This window comes from Hyla sarda, chromosome 6 (genome assembly GCF_029499605.1).
Source record: "Hyla sarda isolate aHylSar1 chromosome 6, aHylSar1.hap1, whole genome shotgun sequence".
Lineage (NCBI taxonomy): Eukaryota > Metazoa > Chordata > Amphibia > Anura > Hylidae > Hyla > Hyla sarda.
In genome coordinates, this window is record NC_079194.1 from 289,211,056 (window position 1) to 289,228,092 (window position 17,037).

A 17,037-nucleotide genomic window follows, 5' to 3' on the forward strand; every position below is an offset into this window, starting at 1 on the left:
GCTCTGTGTGCCAGTTCGTGGCTGCCGACTGGAAATCCACCACTACGAGCGGATAAACAGATCTACAGGGAGCTCGCTCTGCAGTCGCTCTATGCATCCGTAGCGTCAAATACGATGCGGACGCGATGTATGTGACCCTACCATTATAGTGTATACACTAGATCAGTGGACCAAAGTATTGGGACATCTACACATCCCATTCTAAATCTATAGGCTTTAAAGAGGTACTCCGACCCTAAGACATCTTATCCTAAGAATAGGGGATAAGAGGTCTGATCGCGGGGGTCCCGCCGCTCTGGACCCCCGCTATCTCGAATGCAGCACCCACCTCCTGGAGTCTGCCAGGTCATGACTACGGGGCCGGAGTATTGTGACATCATGACACGGCCCCGAGGGATATGACGCCCCGCCCCCGCAATGCAAGTCTACGGGAGGGGGCTTGACGACACGATACTCCGGCCCGGCAGAGTATATAGCCGTGACCCGGCAGACTCCGAGGCTGCAGCGCTGCCTGCAGTTCGCAGAGGCGGGTGCTGAATGCGAGACAGCGGGGGTCCCTAGCGGCGGGACCACCGCGATCAGACATCTTATCCCCTATCTTTCGGATAGGGGATAAGATGTCTTAGGGCTGGAGTACCCCTTTAAAGGAGACCTCCAGCCAAATGAAATTACCTTTATATAGCTGCACGATAGTTATATAACATTGCAATATGAAGTGTAATCTTTGCTGGGCACATACACTGTTCCTCTCCAGGCAGAAAGTCCAGAAGATCTTATCACATTCATGACTGGCCTCTACGGTAGACAACACTTCACACTCCCTTCTCAGCTCAGAGATCTGACAGCGTCAGTGTGGTATGTTTGAGTGTCCCTGATTGGCAGAAGGGCAATACACTCCCCTCACTGCTCACTCTCACAGCAGCCCCTCCCTGCAGCAACACAGGAAACAAGCCCAGTGTGTGTAGTTTTTTTGCTCACTCAGCACGATTTTCAAAAGCTGGGGGTCCAATTTTGAAACAAATCAGCCTTGTGGAGTCATGGTGAGCTTATATATATAACTTAAGTAGTTTTTTTTTTTTTTTGTATCACTTTTGGCTGGATATCTCCTATACTATGAAGTTGTTCCCTCATATATAACAATATCCACTCAGACGCCACATAGAGAAGTGTGACCCATCACTCCACAGAACATGTTTCCATCGGACCAGAGTCTAGTAGCAGAGGCTTTACATCCTTTTATCCTTTTTATTTTCATTTCCCAAAAATAAAACAGAGGAAGAACTCAAACAAATATTTCCATGAAGAAATAATAACCCCCACTCCGCAATAATGATTATTTAAAAGGCTGCACAAAAGATCTAAACAGATCACTGGCCCTTTAAAGGGGTACTCCACTGCCCCTGTGTTCGAAACATTTTGTTCTAAATGCCGGGTGCGGGCTGCGGGGGTCGTGACGTCCCGCCATGCCCCCTCAAAGCAAGTCTATGGGAGGGGACGTGGCAGCTGCCATGCCCTCTCCCGTAGACTTACATTGAGGGGGCGTGGCGTGGTGTCACGAGGGGCGTGATGTGACGTCACGACCCCTACATCCTGCACCCAGCATTTGGAGCAAAATGTTACGAACGCTGGGGCAGAAGAAGAAGTGGAAGTGTCCAACCAGGGTGCCTCCAGCTGTTGCAAAACTACAACTCCCAGCATGCCCAGACAGCCTTCGGCCCCAGTGTTCGAAACATTTTGTTCCAAATGCCGGGTGCGGGCTGTGGGGGTCGCGACGTCCCGCCATGCCCCCTCAATGCAAGCTGCCACGCCCCCTCCCGTAGACTTACATTGAGGGGGCGTGGGGTGGTGTGACGAGGGGCGTGATGTGACGTCACGACCCCTACATCCTGCACCCAGCAATTGGAACAAAATGTTACGAACGCTGGGGCAGAAGAAGAAGTGGAAGTGTCCAACCAGGGTGCCTCCAGCTGTTGCAAAACTACAACTCCCAGCATGCCCAGACAGCTAGCATCATTACCCTAACATAGAGGCATTATATAGTTTTTTTTAGAGCAGTGTGTGCCTCCAGCTGTTGCAAAACTACAACTCCCAGCATGCCCGGACAGCCTTCGGCTGTCCGGGCATGCTGGGAGTTGTAGTTTTGCAACAGCTGGAGGCACCCTGGTTGGGGAACATTGCCCTACAGGGATAACAGAAAATTCAGAATGTCCTTTTGTGACATCAGCTGAAATGATTCCCGATCAGTTCTTGTCTCATACGAAAAGCTTCCGTCTCTACCGCTTCGATGTTATTGCAGTCTTCTTCCACCTCCATGGAGGAAGCTACGGGATCGCACCAAATGTCCAGGCCGTGCCGGAGCGCGATGTTGTGCAGTATGCAGCAAGCCAAAATTATCTGAGCGGACTTGTCAGGCGAGTACTGCAGGGTGGCGCGCGACACGTCCAGACAGCGGAAGCGATGGCGGAGCGCCTGCTGAGTGCGCTCCATGACGTTGTGAGTGGCAGAGTGCGCCATGTTGTATCTGTACTCCTGAGGGCTCTCCGGGATTTGCACCGGTGTCATCAGCCAAGGCCGCAAATGGAAAGCGCTGTCGGCTATAAAGCACAAGAGGGCGGAAGAATGTTAAAGCAATTCTTTTTCTCCATTTTATAAATAGTATAACAAATTAAAGGGGTACTCTGGTGGAAAACAAATTTTTTTTAAATCAACTGGTGCCAGAAAGTTAAACAGATCTGTAGATTACTTCTATTTAAAAATCTTAATCCTTCCAGTACTTATAAGCTGCTGTATGCTCCACAGGAAGTTGAGCAGTTCTTTTCTGTCTCACCACAGTGCTCTCTGCTGACACCTCTGTCCATGTCAGGAACTGTCCAGAGAAGGAGCAAATCCCCATAGAAAACCTATCTGCTCTGGACAGTTCCTGATATGGACAGAGGTGTCAGCAGAGAGCACTGTGGTCAGACTGTAGAGAACTCCAGAAAGAAATACAACTTACTACAAATACAAAATAGTTTTTTCTTAAATCAACTGGAGCCAGAAAGTTAAACAGATTTGTAAATGACTTCTATGTAAAAATATTATTCCTTCCAGTACTTATCAGCTGTTGTATGCTCCACAGGAAGTTCTTTTCTTTTTGAATTTCTTTCCAGTCTGACCACAGTGCTCTCTGGTGACACCTCTGTCCATGTCAGGAACTGTCCAGAGTAGAAACAAATCCCCATAGCAAACCTATCCTGCTCCAGACAGTTCCTGACATGGACAGAGGTGTCAGCAGAGAGCACTGTGGTCAGACAGAAAGGAAATTCAAAAAGAAAAGAACTTCCTCTGGAACATACAGCAGCTGATAAGTACTGGAAGGATTAAGATTTATAAATAGAAGTAATTTACAAATCTGTGTAACTTTGTGGCACCAATTGTTTTCCACCGGATAACTCTTTTAATGCCAGCCTGTGCTTGACCTTTCCAACCATTGGCTTCTGGGTAACATAGGTCCATTCTGATGACATGCCACGTAACCACAGCTGCTACTAACAACCACAGTGGCTAATACAGTCACGCCATATGACATCAGTATGGAGGACACATCATAGGACCAGAAGAGGACCTGAAGAGTGGTGTCATGGCCACATGTGGGATTCTCAGTGGCAAGTACAGTGGTCCCTCAACATACGATGGTAATCCGTTCCAAATGAACCATCGTTTGTTGAAACCATCGTATGCTGAGGGATCCGTGCAATGTAAAGTATAGGAAGTTATACTCACCTGTCCCTGCCGCTCCGGACCCGTCACCGCTGCCCTGGATGTCGCCCTCCATCGCCGTGGCCACGTCCCCGTGGTGTCCCAGACGCTCCGGACGTCTCTGCTTCTCTGGGATCCTTGCTCTCCGCTCTCTGTCGCCGTCATCACGTCACTACGCACGCCGCTCCTATTGGATGACGGGACGGCGTGCGCACAATGTGATGACGACGCCCCGAGGACAGGTAGGAGATCATCACCGGAGCACACGGGGCACCGTAAACGGCTATCCGGTGGTAGCTGAAGCAGTCAGCGCTGCCGGATAGCCGTTTATGCGATGGCCCAGACATAAAAAAAGCATCGTATGTTGATGCTGCCTCTGAGAGGCCATCGTATGTTGAAATTATCATATGTCGGGGCCATCGTAGGTCGGGGGGTCACTGTATATGGTTGGGTGCTGTACAAGATAAGACCTCAAGCCCACAATAAAGATGAGACTGAGGCCTACAGCTCAGCTATACAGAACGGGGCATGTGCCCTATAAAACGGCATTGTAAATTCTGCTGGGCATGGACCCTGATCTTGCTGGGACCCATGATCCTCCTGCAGGGCCAGTCCAACCCTAAGTGTAGCAAGAGAAGAGTCCTGTCTGTCAGTAGTGATACTCCATTGTAAAGCTATTACCTCTTAAAAGATTATTCCCATTTTAGACATATATGGCATCTTCTATATCTGATAGAAGTGGGTCCCATCTTTGGATCCCGCACCTGTCTTTAAAGGGGTACTCTGGGGGAAAACTTTTTTTTTTAATCAATTGGTGCCAGATTTGTAAATGACTTCTATTAAAAAATCTTAATCCTTCCAGTACTTTTTAGGGGCAGTATGCTACACAGGAAATGCTTTTCTTTTTGGATTTCTCTTCTGTAATAACCACAGTGCTCTCTGCTGACACCTCTGTCCATTTTAGAAACCGCCCAGAGCATCATATGTTTGCTATGGGGATTTTCTCCTGCTCTGGACAGTTCCTAAAATTGACAGCAGAGTTCAGCAGAGAGCACTATGGTCGTGACAGAAGAGAGATTCAAAAAGAAAAGCATTTCCTCTGTAGTATACAGCCGCTATTAAGTACTGGAAGTATTAGAACTTTTTAATAGAAGTAATTTACAAATCTGTTTGACTTTCTGGCACATGTTGATTTAAAAAAAAAAAAAGTTTTCCATCGGAGTACCCCTTTAATCAGGAGTCCCCAGACCCCTAGTCATCCCGGTTAGATTGCCTTTGACACATCTAGGAAAAATAAAGACGTGCGAATGGAGCCTAAGGGTCTGTTCACATATGCATATTTTGCTGCGGACTTTCAGACGCTTATTTTCTACAGCTTTTTTTCTGATGTCTGATTTCTGATTTTCTGATGTCAACGATAAAATAAGCAGCAGAAAATAAAAAACTGAAAATCAGCTGCAAAAAATTAGCAGCAAAATCCGCAAGTGTGAGCAGTCCCCAGGGTCACACATACAGGATCTGCTGCTAATTTGATGTTCAGTCATTAAGTTTACACTGAAAGCTGCAGCAAATTACGCGAGTGTGAATGTACCCCTAGGGTAGGGTCACATGTAGAGCATTTTCCTACCCATTGACTCCGATATGTAGGAAAATACGAAGCAGCAAAATACGCTGTGTGTGTGACCTACCCTTAGGGTGAGTTCACACATCCTTATTTTTTGCTGCAGATTGCTGGAGCAGATTTTGATACCCATTGACCTAAACGGGTAGCAAAATCAGCTGCAGAAAATCTGCAGCAAAAGATGCACCCTAAAAATATATACAATACATAAGTATTAAAGGGGTACTCCCCTGGAAAACATTTGTTAAACAGGTTTGTAAATTACTTCTATTTAAAAATCTTAATCCTTCTAGTACTTATCAGCTTCTTTTTGCTCCACCAAATCAACTGGTGCCAGAAAGTTAAACAGATTTGTAAATTACTTCTATTTAAAAATCTTAATCCTTCCAATACTTATCAGCCACTGTATGCTCCACAGGAAGTTCTTTTCTTTTTGAATTTCCTTTTCTGTCAGACCATAGTGCTCTCTGCTGACATCTCTGTTCATTTTAGGAACTGTCCAGAGTAGGAGCAAATCCCCATAGCAAGCCTATCCTGCTCCGGACAGTTCCTAAAATGGACAGAGGTGTCAGCAGAGAGCACTGTGGTCAGACAGAAAAGGAAATTCAAAAAGAAAAGAACTTCCTGTGGAGTATACAGCGGCTGACAAGTACTGGAAGGATTAAGATTTTTCAATAGAAGTAATTTACAAATCTGTTTATTTAAAAAAAAAAAAAAAAAGTTTTCCTGGGGAGTACCCCTTTAAAATCAAAGCTTCACGTGCACCTGTCATTATAAAAAAAAAACTTGGGATATATCACAGGAACATATAATGGGTTTTAATTGGTCGGGGTCTTAGTGTTTAGACCCCAACCGATCAGTAGAACTAGCCGGAAAAAGTGCATACTTGGCAGTGTTCTCTCCTGGCTCTGTGTCATGTGACCAAGGCAGACTCATAATGTAAGTCTATGGGACAGAGAAACTGGGCAGGGGACTGAGAAGCACTTCTTCTAATGATCGGTCGGGGTCTGACTTCTCAGATGGCGACTGATAAAAAAACTTTTGACGCGTCAGAAAAGACAAATTAGATGCTGACACATGCTGAAGCCTTTCCAAAAAATCTTTCCATTGCACCTACCCAGCATCCAGCCCTCTTTGTGCAATTTTGTCTCAAACAGACAAGATAGGTCGGACTGGTGAAGAACCACATTATCTTGCATGCTGCCCGGACGGTGGGTTTCGGCCCATAAAAGGACCCCCTGAGTGTCGCACACAAGAAGGCAGTTTAAAGAGTGCAAGCCCTTCCGGTTTACATACGACAAGTCTTCAGCATTGGGGGCTTTAATGGTCACATGTGTGCAGTCGACAACGCCCAGCACTCCAGGGACCCCCGCCAAGCTGTAAAAGTCATCCTTCAGCTTCTGTACACATGCCTCTTCCTGCGGGAAACAAATGAACTGGGAGGCCCTCTCCACCAGAGCGTCCGTGACGTTGGACACGCATCGACTCATGGAAGCTTGGCTGATTCCAATGGTGTCTCCCATACGCGTCTGGAACGAACCGGAGGTGTAAAACCCAAGAGCTGCCATGATCTGGGTCTCGGGGCTTATGGCGCGAGATCGCTGAGTTGGCCGGGATAGGCTGGTACCCAGAAGATCGACGAGATAATCGATAAATGGTCGGGGAAAGCCATAGGTGGAAACCAAGTACTCGTCAGAAACCTCATCCAGACGGAAGCGGTCGAGGGTGCGATGTCCGCGGCCATAAAGGAGTAAGTCGCAATCGAGGATGGTTATAGGGATAGCCATGGGGAAATCGGCAAGTACTATTTGTCAGGTGTTACGGGTATCTTGGGCCGCATCATATCTGAAAATAAAGAAACACAATATGGTCAGAAGTAAAGCACATGGCGGTTTTCAGTCAAAATGTGACCCTTCAGATATTGCAAAACTACAACTCCCAGAATGCCCGGACAGCTGGAGGATGTCCGGGCATTCTGGGAGTTGTAGTTTTGTAACATCTTTGGAGGGCGGCTACCCCCATTACAATATACAGAAACTCATTATTTTTAATGGTGGCCTTGTTGCCTCATTGTGACCATTTACCTCATTGTAACCATTTACCTCATTGTGACTATTGAGCGATTCCCCTGGCAATAACATCTATCGGAGGCTGTCTGGGCATGCTGGGAGTTGTAGTTTTGTAACATCTTTGGAGGGCGGCTACCCCCATTACAATATACAGTCACTCATTATTTTTAATGGTGGCCTTGTTGCTTCATTGTGACCATTTACCTCATTGTAACCATTTACCTCATTGTGACTATTGAGCGATTCCCCTGGCAATAACATCTGCCGGAGGCTGTCCGGGCATGCTGGGAGTTGTAGTTTTGCAACATCTTTGGAGGGCAGCTACCCCCATTACAATATACAGACACTCATTATTTTTAATGGTGGCCTTGTTGCCTCATTGTGACTATTGAGCGATTCCCCTGCCAATAACATTTGCTTGTGTTGGGGTCCGCAGGCGGGATCCCCTCTGATCTGTTATCACACTAGCAATAACATGCGCCCGCCATAGGACGCCTTTAGAAATATTCCCCTCTTGTTTTGTCGGCACAGTCGGAATAGATGATATTAAAACTCATCGATCTTTGTGGACATGTTCTCGAGCGTTGGGTCAAGTGCAGGAGACGGCTTTTATTATGGCTTTTCCCTCGGCGCCAGTTATTGATATATAAATAAAGACGAGATCTACGGAAAGTCAGACAGGCCAGAAAGATACTAGACCGTTATGCAGAGGTCTAGAATGCTGGAACCTGTAAGAGTGGGCGCCGCTCTGCCAGGGTAGTTTACATGGTGGCGCCCATACAATGCAGAGTCATGTCTGGGCGATGTACTTGAGCTGTATGTGGGAGATGTATTCTCCGAGAACAGTGGTCTCCCAAAATGTGGACCTCCAGATGTTGCAAAACTACAACTTGAAGGTCCAGAGTGTGGAGACCACTGCCCTAAAAGCTTTTCAACATTTGGGGGGGGGGGGGGGGGGCACAGTTTGGAGACCACTGTTCTAGATGCTTCTAGGGTCAAGGGTCTCCTACCTGCACTGCAACTGCACAGCGGCTCAGTGTGTGGCACTGCTGTCCCCCTTTAAAGGGGTATTCCAGGCAAACAAATTTGTAAATTACTTCTATTAAAAAATCTTAATCCTTCCAATAGTTATTAGCTTTTGAAGTTTACTGTCTAACTGCTCAATGATGATGTTACGTCCCGGGAGCTGTGCATAATGGGAGAATATCCCCATAGAAACTGCACAGCTCCCGGAACATGAGTCATCAGAGAGCAGTTAGACAGAAAACAACAACTCAACTTCAGAAGCTAATAACTATTGGAAGGATTAAGATTTTTTAATAGAAATAATTTACAAATCTGTTTAACTTTCCGGAGCCAGTTAATATATAAAAAAAAGTTTTGGCCTGGAATACCCCTTTAAGCAGCTTCCTACTATCATGTTACGTGGCCATGACAGGGGTTGTGCAACCAAAAAAAGTGATGTGTTGCGCTGCAGCTAAAGTCACTTAAAAGGGTACTCCGGTGGCAAAAAAATTTTTTTTACAATCAACTGGTGCCAGAAAGTTAAACAGATTTGTAAATGACTTCTATTAAAAAATATTTGTCCTTTCAGTACTTATTAGCAGCTCTATGCTACAGAGGAAATTATTTTCTTTTTGAATTTCTTTTTTGTCTTGTCCACAGTGCTCTCTGCTGACACCTCTATCCGTGTGAGGAACTGTCCAGAGCAGCATAGGCTTGCTATAGGGATTTTCTCCTGCTCTGGACAGTTCCTGATACGGGCATCAGGTGTCAGCAGAGAGCACTGTGGACAACACAAGAAAGAAATTCCAAAAGAAAAGAATTACCTCTGTAGTATGTAGCAGCTGATAAGTACTGGATGGACTAATATTTTTTAATAGAAGTAATTTACAAATCTGTTTAACTTTCTGGTACCAGTTGATTTAAAAATAAATATATGTTTTCCACCGGAGTACCCCTTTAAGACAAGGGGTCAAGCCAAGACTACACTGTGGTAAACCTCTTTACAGGTATCCCAGGATATTTCTCGGACATGTGAACTTTAAAGAGTATCTCTCATGAGCTTATTATATTTTATAACCCTCCCAGTTCACTGCCCCCATCATGATAAACCACCCCCTGCCTTTATTTTTATTATTTTTTAGTTTTCTACCTTGATATTGTTCTGTATTTTCTGCTCAGTCTCAGTCAGATTCACAGACTAGGAAGAGGCGTTCCCCGGCAGGCGTGACATCATCTGAAGCCATACAGGGGAGAACTTCCTCCCTCACTCTGCTACACACAGCCCAGAGCAGTTCAGTGTGAGATGAGCTATGATTGGATAAGACTGCACACACACCCCTCAGCACTCCAGACTGCATTTCCTGATTTTGGACTTCTGCCAGGCCAGCAGGAGTCCAAAGTCTGTGCAAGAGATGGGGGTGAAATGTGCTCTGGACAAGTAGGGAGACACCTAGTGGCAGCTTTTTTAAACACATAAAACTTCGTTTATTTTTATTTTTTAAACAAAGTACATAAAAAAGATTTTTTATTTACCATAAGGGATGCAATAGCAAAAATATGCTTTCATGAGAGTGTCCATTTAAGGGCCTGTGCACATGGGCATTATTCACGCTCATATGTAACGCTGTGGGTTGGCGCTGTGGGGCGGCACTGACGAGATGAGCGATTATACTGTATAAAACAGGCTGACAAGATCGCAGGTGCCAGTGCCAAATTCTTAGTCACCAAATTTCAAGCCAAATTATTATTATTTTATTAAATGACAGATACACTAGTCTAGAAGGCTAGGTTCATACCGGGTCACATGTAGATCAGTATGCCAACAGAAACCTGTGAGAGATAAACACAGTATAAAACCGGCCTTAAAAGGGTACTCTGGAGGGAAAAATGGTTATAAATCAACTGGTGCCAGAAAGTTAAACAGATTTGTAAATGGCTTCTATTTAAAAATCTTAATCCTTCAAGTACTTATCAGCTGCAGTAGACTCCAGAGGAAGTTGCGTAGTTCTTTCCAGTTTGACCACAGTGCTCTCTGCTGCCACCTCTGTCCTTATCAGGAACTGTCCAGAGTAGAATAGGTTTACTATAGTGATTTGCTCCTTCTCTGGAAAGTTCCTGACAAGGACAGAGGTGGCAGCAGAGAGCACTGTGGTCAGACTGAAAAGAGCTACACAACTTCCTCTGGAGCATACAGCAGCTGATAAGTACTGGAAGGATTAAGAGTATTAAATAGAAGTTATTTGTAAATCTGTATAACTTTCTGGCACCAGTTGATCTGAAGACATAATTTTTTCCTCTGGAGTACCCCTTTTAGGGTGTTTGATCATTACATTACCATGCTATCTGCAGCACATCCTGTACGTGTGAATGGGGCCATAGGGTACGTTCACACGGGAGGATTACCTGCGGAATTTCCGCTGCGAAAAATCTGCAGCAGATTTTGCTACCATTGACTTTAATCAGCAGATATATAAAATCCACAATATAAGCAGATTTTCCTTTTGATCTCTTGAAGTCAATGGTAGCAAAATCTGCTGTGGATTTTCCACAGCAAATACCTTGCAGAAACTCTGCAGGCAATCTGCCTGTTAGAACATACCCTTTGGGTATGTTCACACAGCCGGATCTTCTGCGATTTAACTGGGAAACTCTCTGCAGATCCAGCCATGTGAACATGCCCAAAGGGCCCATTTACACAGCAGAATATCCGAGCGGAATACATTGTTTTTAACTCTGCCATGGAAATTCTAATTCTGGACTCCGCAGAAAGAATCAACATGTTTATTCTTTCAGCGGAAGCCTCTGGGAAACGCATTGCCGTTTATGAATATGGCGCATGCCCAAGCAGTCCTGGCACCCACTGGTTTGTTGGCGCCTGCGGCACACAGAATGTCCAGCCGAAATATTTTCCGGGTAGATATTCTGCCCTATGGGTATGTTCACACACTGCAAATTTGCTGCGGATTTTGATTTGCCTATTCCAGTTTATTCATCAAATCTGCGACTAATCCACATTGTGTGAACATACCCTATGGGTACGTTCAGACGAGCGGATTTTCCGCGCGTATTTCCCTGCGGATCCGCCGCTGAAGGACCTCTATATGCTGCCTTTACATGTGCCTGCTCGGAACGGCAATACGCGATGTGCGAGTCGCCGCGCGCATGCGCAGTATACTCGCACATTGCGGCAGCTCTCGGCCTAGCTCATTGAGCAGGGGGGGCGGCCGCGATGTGTGCGCGGCGACTCGCACATGGCTTCAGTGTGTCTGCACGTAGAGGTGTATTGCCGCTCCGAGCAGGCACAGGTAAAGGCACCATACAGAGGTCGTTGAGCATAAAATACGCTGTAAATCCGCTCGTCTGAACGTACCCTATGGCTGAGTTTACACGGAGAAAAATATGTGCGCACATTTTATTGACGCTCACATTTTCATACGTCTATTTTTTTTGATGGAGGAAGAAAATAAACGAAACTGCAAATATGAGCGTCAATAAAATATGCATGCATCTCTTTACGTTGCGTGAACTCACACCTAAGGGTATGTTCACATGCTGCAGATTTTACAAACCAACTTTAATGGCGAAATCCCTCAAACTAGTGTTTCCCAAGCAGGCTTGTCCGGGCATGCTGGGTTTTGCAGTTTTGCAACAGCTGGAGGCACACTGCTTGGAAAACACTGCAAACAAAAGTAAAGGTGTTGCTCATAGCAACCAATCAACCAATAAGCTCTAAGCTCTTAAGATTCTGATTGGTTGCTGAGTAACGCCTGGCAAAAGCAGTTAGCAACCATGTTCTATAGTAATACATATCCCATCGGTCTATAGGCCACAACACTTGTTGCCATCGTAACATCCCCGGTTCTTCCGATCCCCCTCATTATAATCCTATTTACCTGCACGGATCCCGGGACCTCTATACGTTAGCGCTCAGCCCGCTATCAGCCTTATCATTGGGATTCGCAGATTCCACACCACCGGGACCTGTCGGAACCTGAAAAAATAAAAAAATATAAACGGTCCGATAGACAATAGGAGACTAAGGGAGTGGACTGCCGCGGTGTTGGGTGAATTGTGGGGTTAAGGGGTATTTTTTTTTCATGTGTATGGAATGTGCGGCTGAGAAGCGGAAGATTAGTTCTCCCCGCAGACAGACAGCAAAACACAAACAGTAATGGCGGCTGTGATCGCTGTACAGGGGACGTGAGAGGCGCCAGCGGAGAACCGAGGACCCCCCCATCATCCGGGGGACGGGACCTTTCAAGTACTGAGGGCGGTTACAGGGGCCTGGAGCAGCCGAACAGGTCGGAGGAGACATAGTCCTGGAATGAGAACAGGTGAGTGGGGCCCTGGGGAAAACTACACAGTATTATACAGAACTACAACTCCCAGCATGCCATTTTACTGCTTGAGAGCCACAGCTGATATAGGGGAGTTCTTATAAAGCAGTGGTCTCCAAACTGTACACCTCCAAATGTTGTAGAACTACAACTCCCAGCATGCCAATTTGCATGGAGAGACCCAGGTTAAAGGGGTACTCTGGTGGAAAACTTTTTTTTTATTTAATCAACTGGTGCCAGAAAGTTAAACAGATTTGTAAATTACTTCTATTAAAAATGTTTTATCCTTCCAGTACTTATTAGCTGCTGAATACTACAGAGGAAATTATTTTCTTTTTGGAACACAGAGCTCTCTGCTGACATCACAAGCACAGTGCTCTCTGCTGACATCTCTGTCCATTTTAAGAACTGTCCAGAGTAGGAGAAAATCCCCATAGAAAACATATGCTGCTCTGGACAGTTCCTAAAATGGACAAAGATGTCAGCAGAGAGCACTGTGCTTGTGATTTCAGCAGAGAGCTCTGTGTTCCAAAAAGAAAATAATTTCCTCTCTAGTATTCAGCAGCTAGTAAGTGCTGGAATGATTAAGATTTTTTTAATAGAAGTAATTTACAAATCTGTTTAATTTTCTGGCACCAGTTGATTTAAAAAGAAAAAGTTTTCCACTGGAGTACCCCTTTAAGGACCACTGATATGGAAGGGTTCTTATAGAGCAGTGGTCTCCATACTATGGACCTCTGGATGTTGCAAAACTACAAAGGCTGTCTGGGCATGCTGGGAGTTGTAGTTTTGCAACAGCTGGAGGCACCCTGGTTGGGAAACACTGATTTAAAAGAATACTCCAATAATTGGTGTTGGAATTCCCCTTAAAGGGGTACTCCAGCCCTAAGACATCTTATCCCCTATCCAAAGGATAGGGGATAAGATGTCTGACCGCGGGGATCCCACCGCTGGGTACCCCCGCAATCTTGCATTTGCCACCCACCTCTTTGAGCTGCACGCCGCGGTGCCAGCGCACAAACTGCCGGGTGCCGACCATGGGGCTGGAGTATCGTGACGTCACGCCCCCTCCCATAGACTTGCATAGCGGGGGCGGGGCGTGACATAACATGGGGGCGGAGTCGGGACATCACAATACTCCGGCCCCGTGGTCGGCAGTTTGTGAGGCTGGCAGCGCGGCGTGCGGCTCAAAGAGGTGGATGCCCAATGCAAAAATACTGGGGTCCCCAGCGGTGGGACCCCCGCGGTCAGACATCTTATCCCCTGTCCTTTGAATAGGGGATAAGATGTCTTAGGGCCGGAGTACCCCTTTAAATACACACAATGGCGCACCCAGCACATCTCTATCACCCCCTCTTGGGGATAGACCCGCCAACTGGTTACGGTATGGGTCGGTGATGTATCGCTGTTATCTACACTGGACATGTGAGCATCAGACATGGAGTAATAAAAGAAGGCGGCCTGGTCTGATGAGATCATTCTTTCGGCGGAAAAATTTTCCGCAACGGCAAGCTCTGCCGCCAAAATTCCGTTGTGTGCGCCGTGATGGCAATGGAATTCCACTCAGACATTTCATAGTGTGAACCAGGCCTTATAGTATTGGGCCCCATTCACTCCGCCACGGACATTCAGCAAAGAATTCCTCGCTGAATTTCCTCAGTGTGAACGGACTCTTACTGTCATTAAAGGGGTACTCCGGTGGAAAACTTTTTTTTTTTTTCTTTTAAATCAACTGGTGCCAGAAAGTCAAACAGATTTGTAAATTACTTCTATTAAAAAATCTTAATCCTTCCTGTACTTATGAGCTGCTGAATACTACAAAGAAATTCTTTTCTGTTTGGAACACAGAGCTCTCTGCTGACATCATGAGCACAGTGCTCTCTACTGACATTTCAGGAACTGTCCAGAGCAGCATATGTTTGCTATGGGGTTTTCCTCCTGCCCTGGACAGTTCTTAAAATGGACAGAGGTTTCAGCAGAGAGCACTGTGGTCGTGATGTTAGCAGAGAGCTCTGTGTTCCAAAAAGAAGAGAATGTCTTCTGTAGTGTTCAGCAACTAATAAGTCCTGGAAGGATTAAGATTATTTAATAGTAGTCATTTACAAATCTGTTTAACTTTCTGGCACCAGTTTTCCACCGGAGTACCCCTTTATAGAGAATGGGAAATCAATTCAAGTGGAATTTCCATCTAAAAATTGCAATGTTAGACACGACCTATGGACAGACCCGACATGATTTTCCTATCTTGAACCCATTTAAATTTCACGTAAAATAAAACGCCTCCATACCGCCCCCCGGCTTCCAACATGATTATATACAGCCGCACAGCAGGTGAACAGAAGTTTCTGGTCCCTGTAACCATTAGCAATAGGTATCTAAAGCAGTATTTACCAACCAGTGTGCCTCCAGCTATTGCAAAACTACAACTCCCAGCATGCCACAGGATAGTGGATAAGTGTTTGATCGCGGGGGTCCGACCGCTGGGACCCCCCCCCCCCCCGATCTCCCTGACGGGGCACCGTCATAAGCGCTCATGCTGCCTCCCCGCCTCTCCCATAGAGGATAGGGGATAAGTGTTTGTAACGCTGCAGATGTCCTTTAAAGGAGATATTCAGTGCTGAAAAACCTATCCCCCATTCTAAGGATAGAGGATAAGCTTCAGATCATAGGGGGTCTGACCGCTGGGGCCCCCCGCGATCTTCCGTACGGGGCCCCGGCTCGCTGGCCAGATAGTGGGTGTTGACCATCGCATGAAGCGTCGGCTGACACGCCCCCTCAATACAACTGTATGGCAGAGCCGGAGCGCTGTATTGAGGGGGCGTGTCAGCCTCCGCTTAGCGCGTGTTGACCATCGCACGATCTGGCCACCAAGCCGGGGACCTGTACAGGAGATTGCTGGGTGCCCCAGCGGTCGGACCCCCCGCGATCTAAAACTTATCCCCTATACTTAGGCTAGGGGACAAGTTTTTCAGCACTGGACTACCTGCATTGTCATTCTGTAGTAAAATTTCCTCTGCTCTTACTCTTTTTACTCCCCGGTCTTTGAGAAAATCTTTACTGATGATGTGAACTAGGAAGATCATTGCTATAGGGCAGTGATGTCCAAACTGTGGCTCTCCAGATGTTGCAAAACTACAAATCCCAGCATGCACAGACAGCAAACCGCTGTCTATACATACTGGGAGTTGTAGTTTTGAAATATCTGGAGGGCCACAGTTTGGACATCCCTGCTATATGGTCACAGCTAGGTGGGGCTACAGGGTAACATACAAGTATGGCAATAAGATCACATTGTATTGTCAGGGATAGCTTGAGGTGAGGCATTAAAATATGAGTGACCTCTGCTGCATATGCTGAGAGCCGGCGCAAGAGATTCACTCCAGACAGGATGTTGGTATAATATCTCCTTACTCAGCATACTCACAAAGGAGCTGCCCAAGTAGTTCTGTATAATTCAGGAACTACATTTGGTTTCTACATTCAGAAAAAGAGGAGGGTTAGTTATGACTTCAAAATCAGCATGTTACATTTTGATTGGTTATTTGAGCTTTATCTCTGTATATATTAGCATATTTTGTATTTTATTTCTTTCTTGGCGAAAGTTCATTTATGCAGCCCTCTCGCTCTAATACTGGAAAATTCCAGTTCTTTGCCCTTCTTATACAATCGGCATCTTCCTCAAATGTTTTGACTTCCAACGTTTCATCTTGGGCCTTCTGGCGTCATTCCAAGGTTTCTTAGTCACGAGCAGATTGCAAGCTCAGGAACATGGTGCATAGTTTAAAAGTAGGTAACAGATATCTTTTTTCAGCATTAGAAATGACATATAAATATATAAGTATTAATATATGTATTATTGATCGGCAGTCAGAATCATTTTAATCAACTTGACAGTATAAGGCTCTGGGTTCGCGGCCCAGGTGGGGCTGTGGGGTCTCCATCTAGGTGGGCCTCTGGGGTGTCACATCTAGGTGGGGCCCTGGGGTTGCCATCCAGGTGAGGCTGTGGGGTCATGGTCCAGGTGGGCCTCAGTGCTATGCAGAAAATTTGGAGACACAGAAGAAAATAAAATGTAACAGTAAATTCAGTGCAGTCCTGATTATCCTGCTGTTCTGCTGCTGCCGTTTTCAGGCCTCCAGGAATAAACGTTTTCATTCTTTTTTCAGGTTCTTTTTGGAAAATCCCTTTTTATAGAAACGAAATATCCCGTGGTGCCCCAGGGATGTACTGGATGGAACCGCTGAGCTTGGCACAATTGGCCTTCAAA

The 17,037-nt window shown here is 46.0% G+C and overlaps 2 protein-coding genes across 3 annotated transcripts in view; one reads left to right on the forward strand and one right to left on the reverse strand.

The window, feature by feature from the left end:
- Positions 1-669: 669 nt before the first annotated feature.
- HARBI1 (harbinger transposase derived 1) lies at positions 670-12,463 on the reverse strand. Of its 2 annotated transcripts, none has more exons than XM_056527661.1 (3): positions 12,327-12,463; positions 6,477-7,204; positions 670-2,594 (listed from the first exon to the last, which is right to left on the reverse strand). In XM_056527661.1, the coding sequence occupies exons 2-3, from the start codon at positions 7,144-7,146 to the stop codon at positions 2,221-2,223; spliced, it is 1,044 nt and encodes a 347-aa protein (XP_056383636.1). In that variant the 5' UTR covers positions 7,147-7,204; positions 12,327-12,463; the 3' UTR covers positions 670-2,220. The 2 variants fall into 2 exon arrangements, with proteins under 2 accessions (XP_056383636.1, XP_056383637.1); XM_056527662.1 differs by having other exon boundaries at positions 12,222-12,379.
- The window catches only part of ATG13 (autophagy related 13), a gene marked incomplete in the record, with an annotated part of 53,449 nt that continues 43,381 nt past the window's right edge, over positions 6,970-17,037 (forward strand). The window contains 1 exon segment of the mRNA XM_056527660.1: positions 6,970-7,109. Coding sequence (XP_056383635.1) covers positions 7,090-7,109 — 20 coding nt within the window.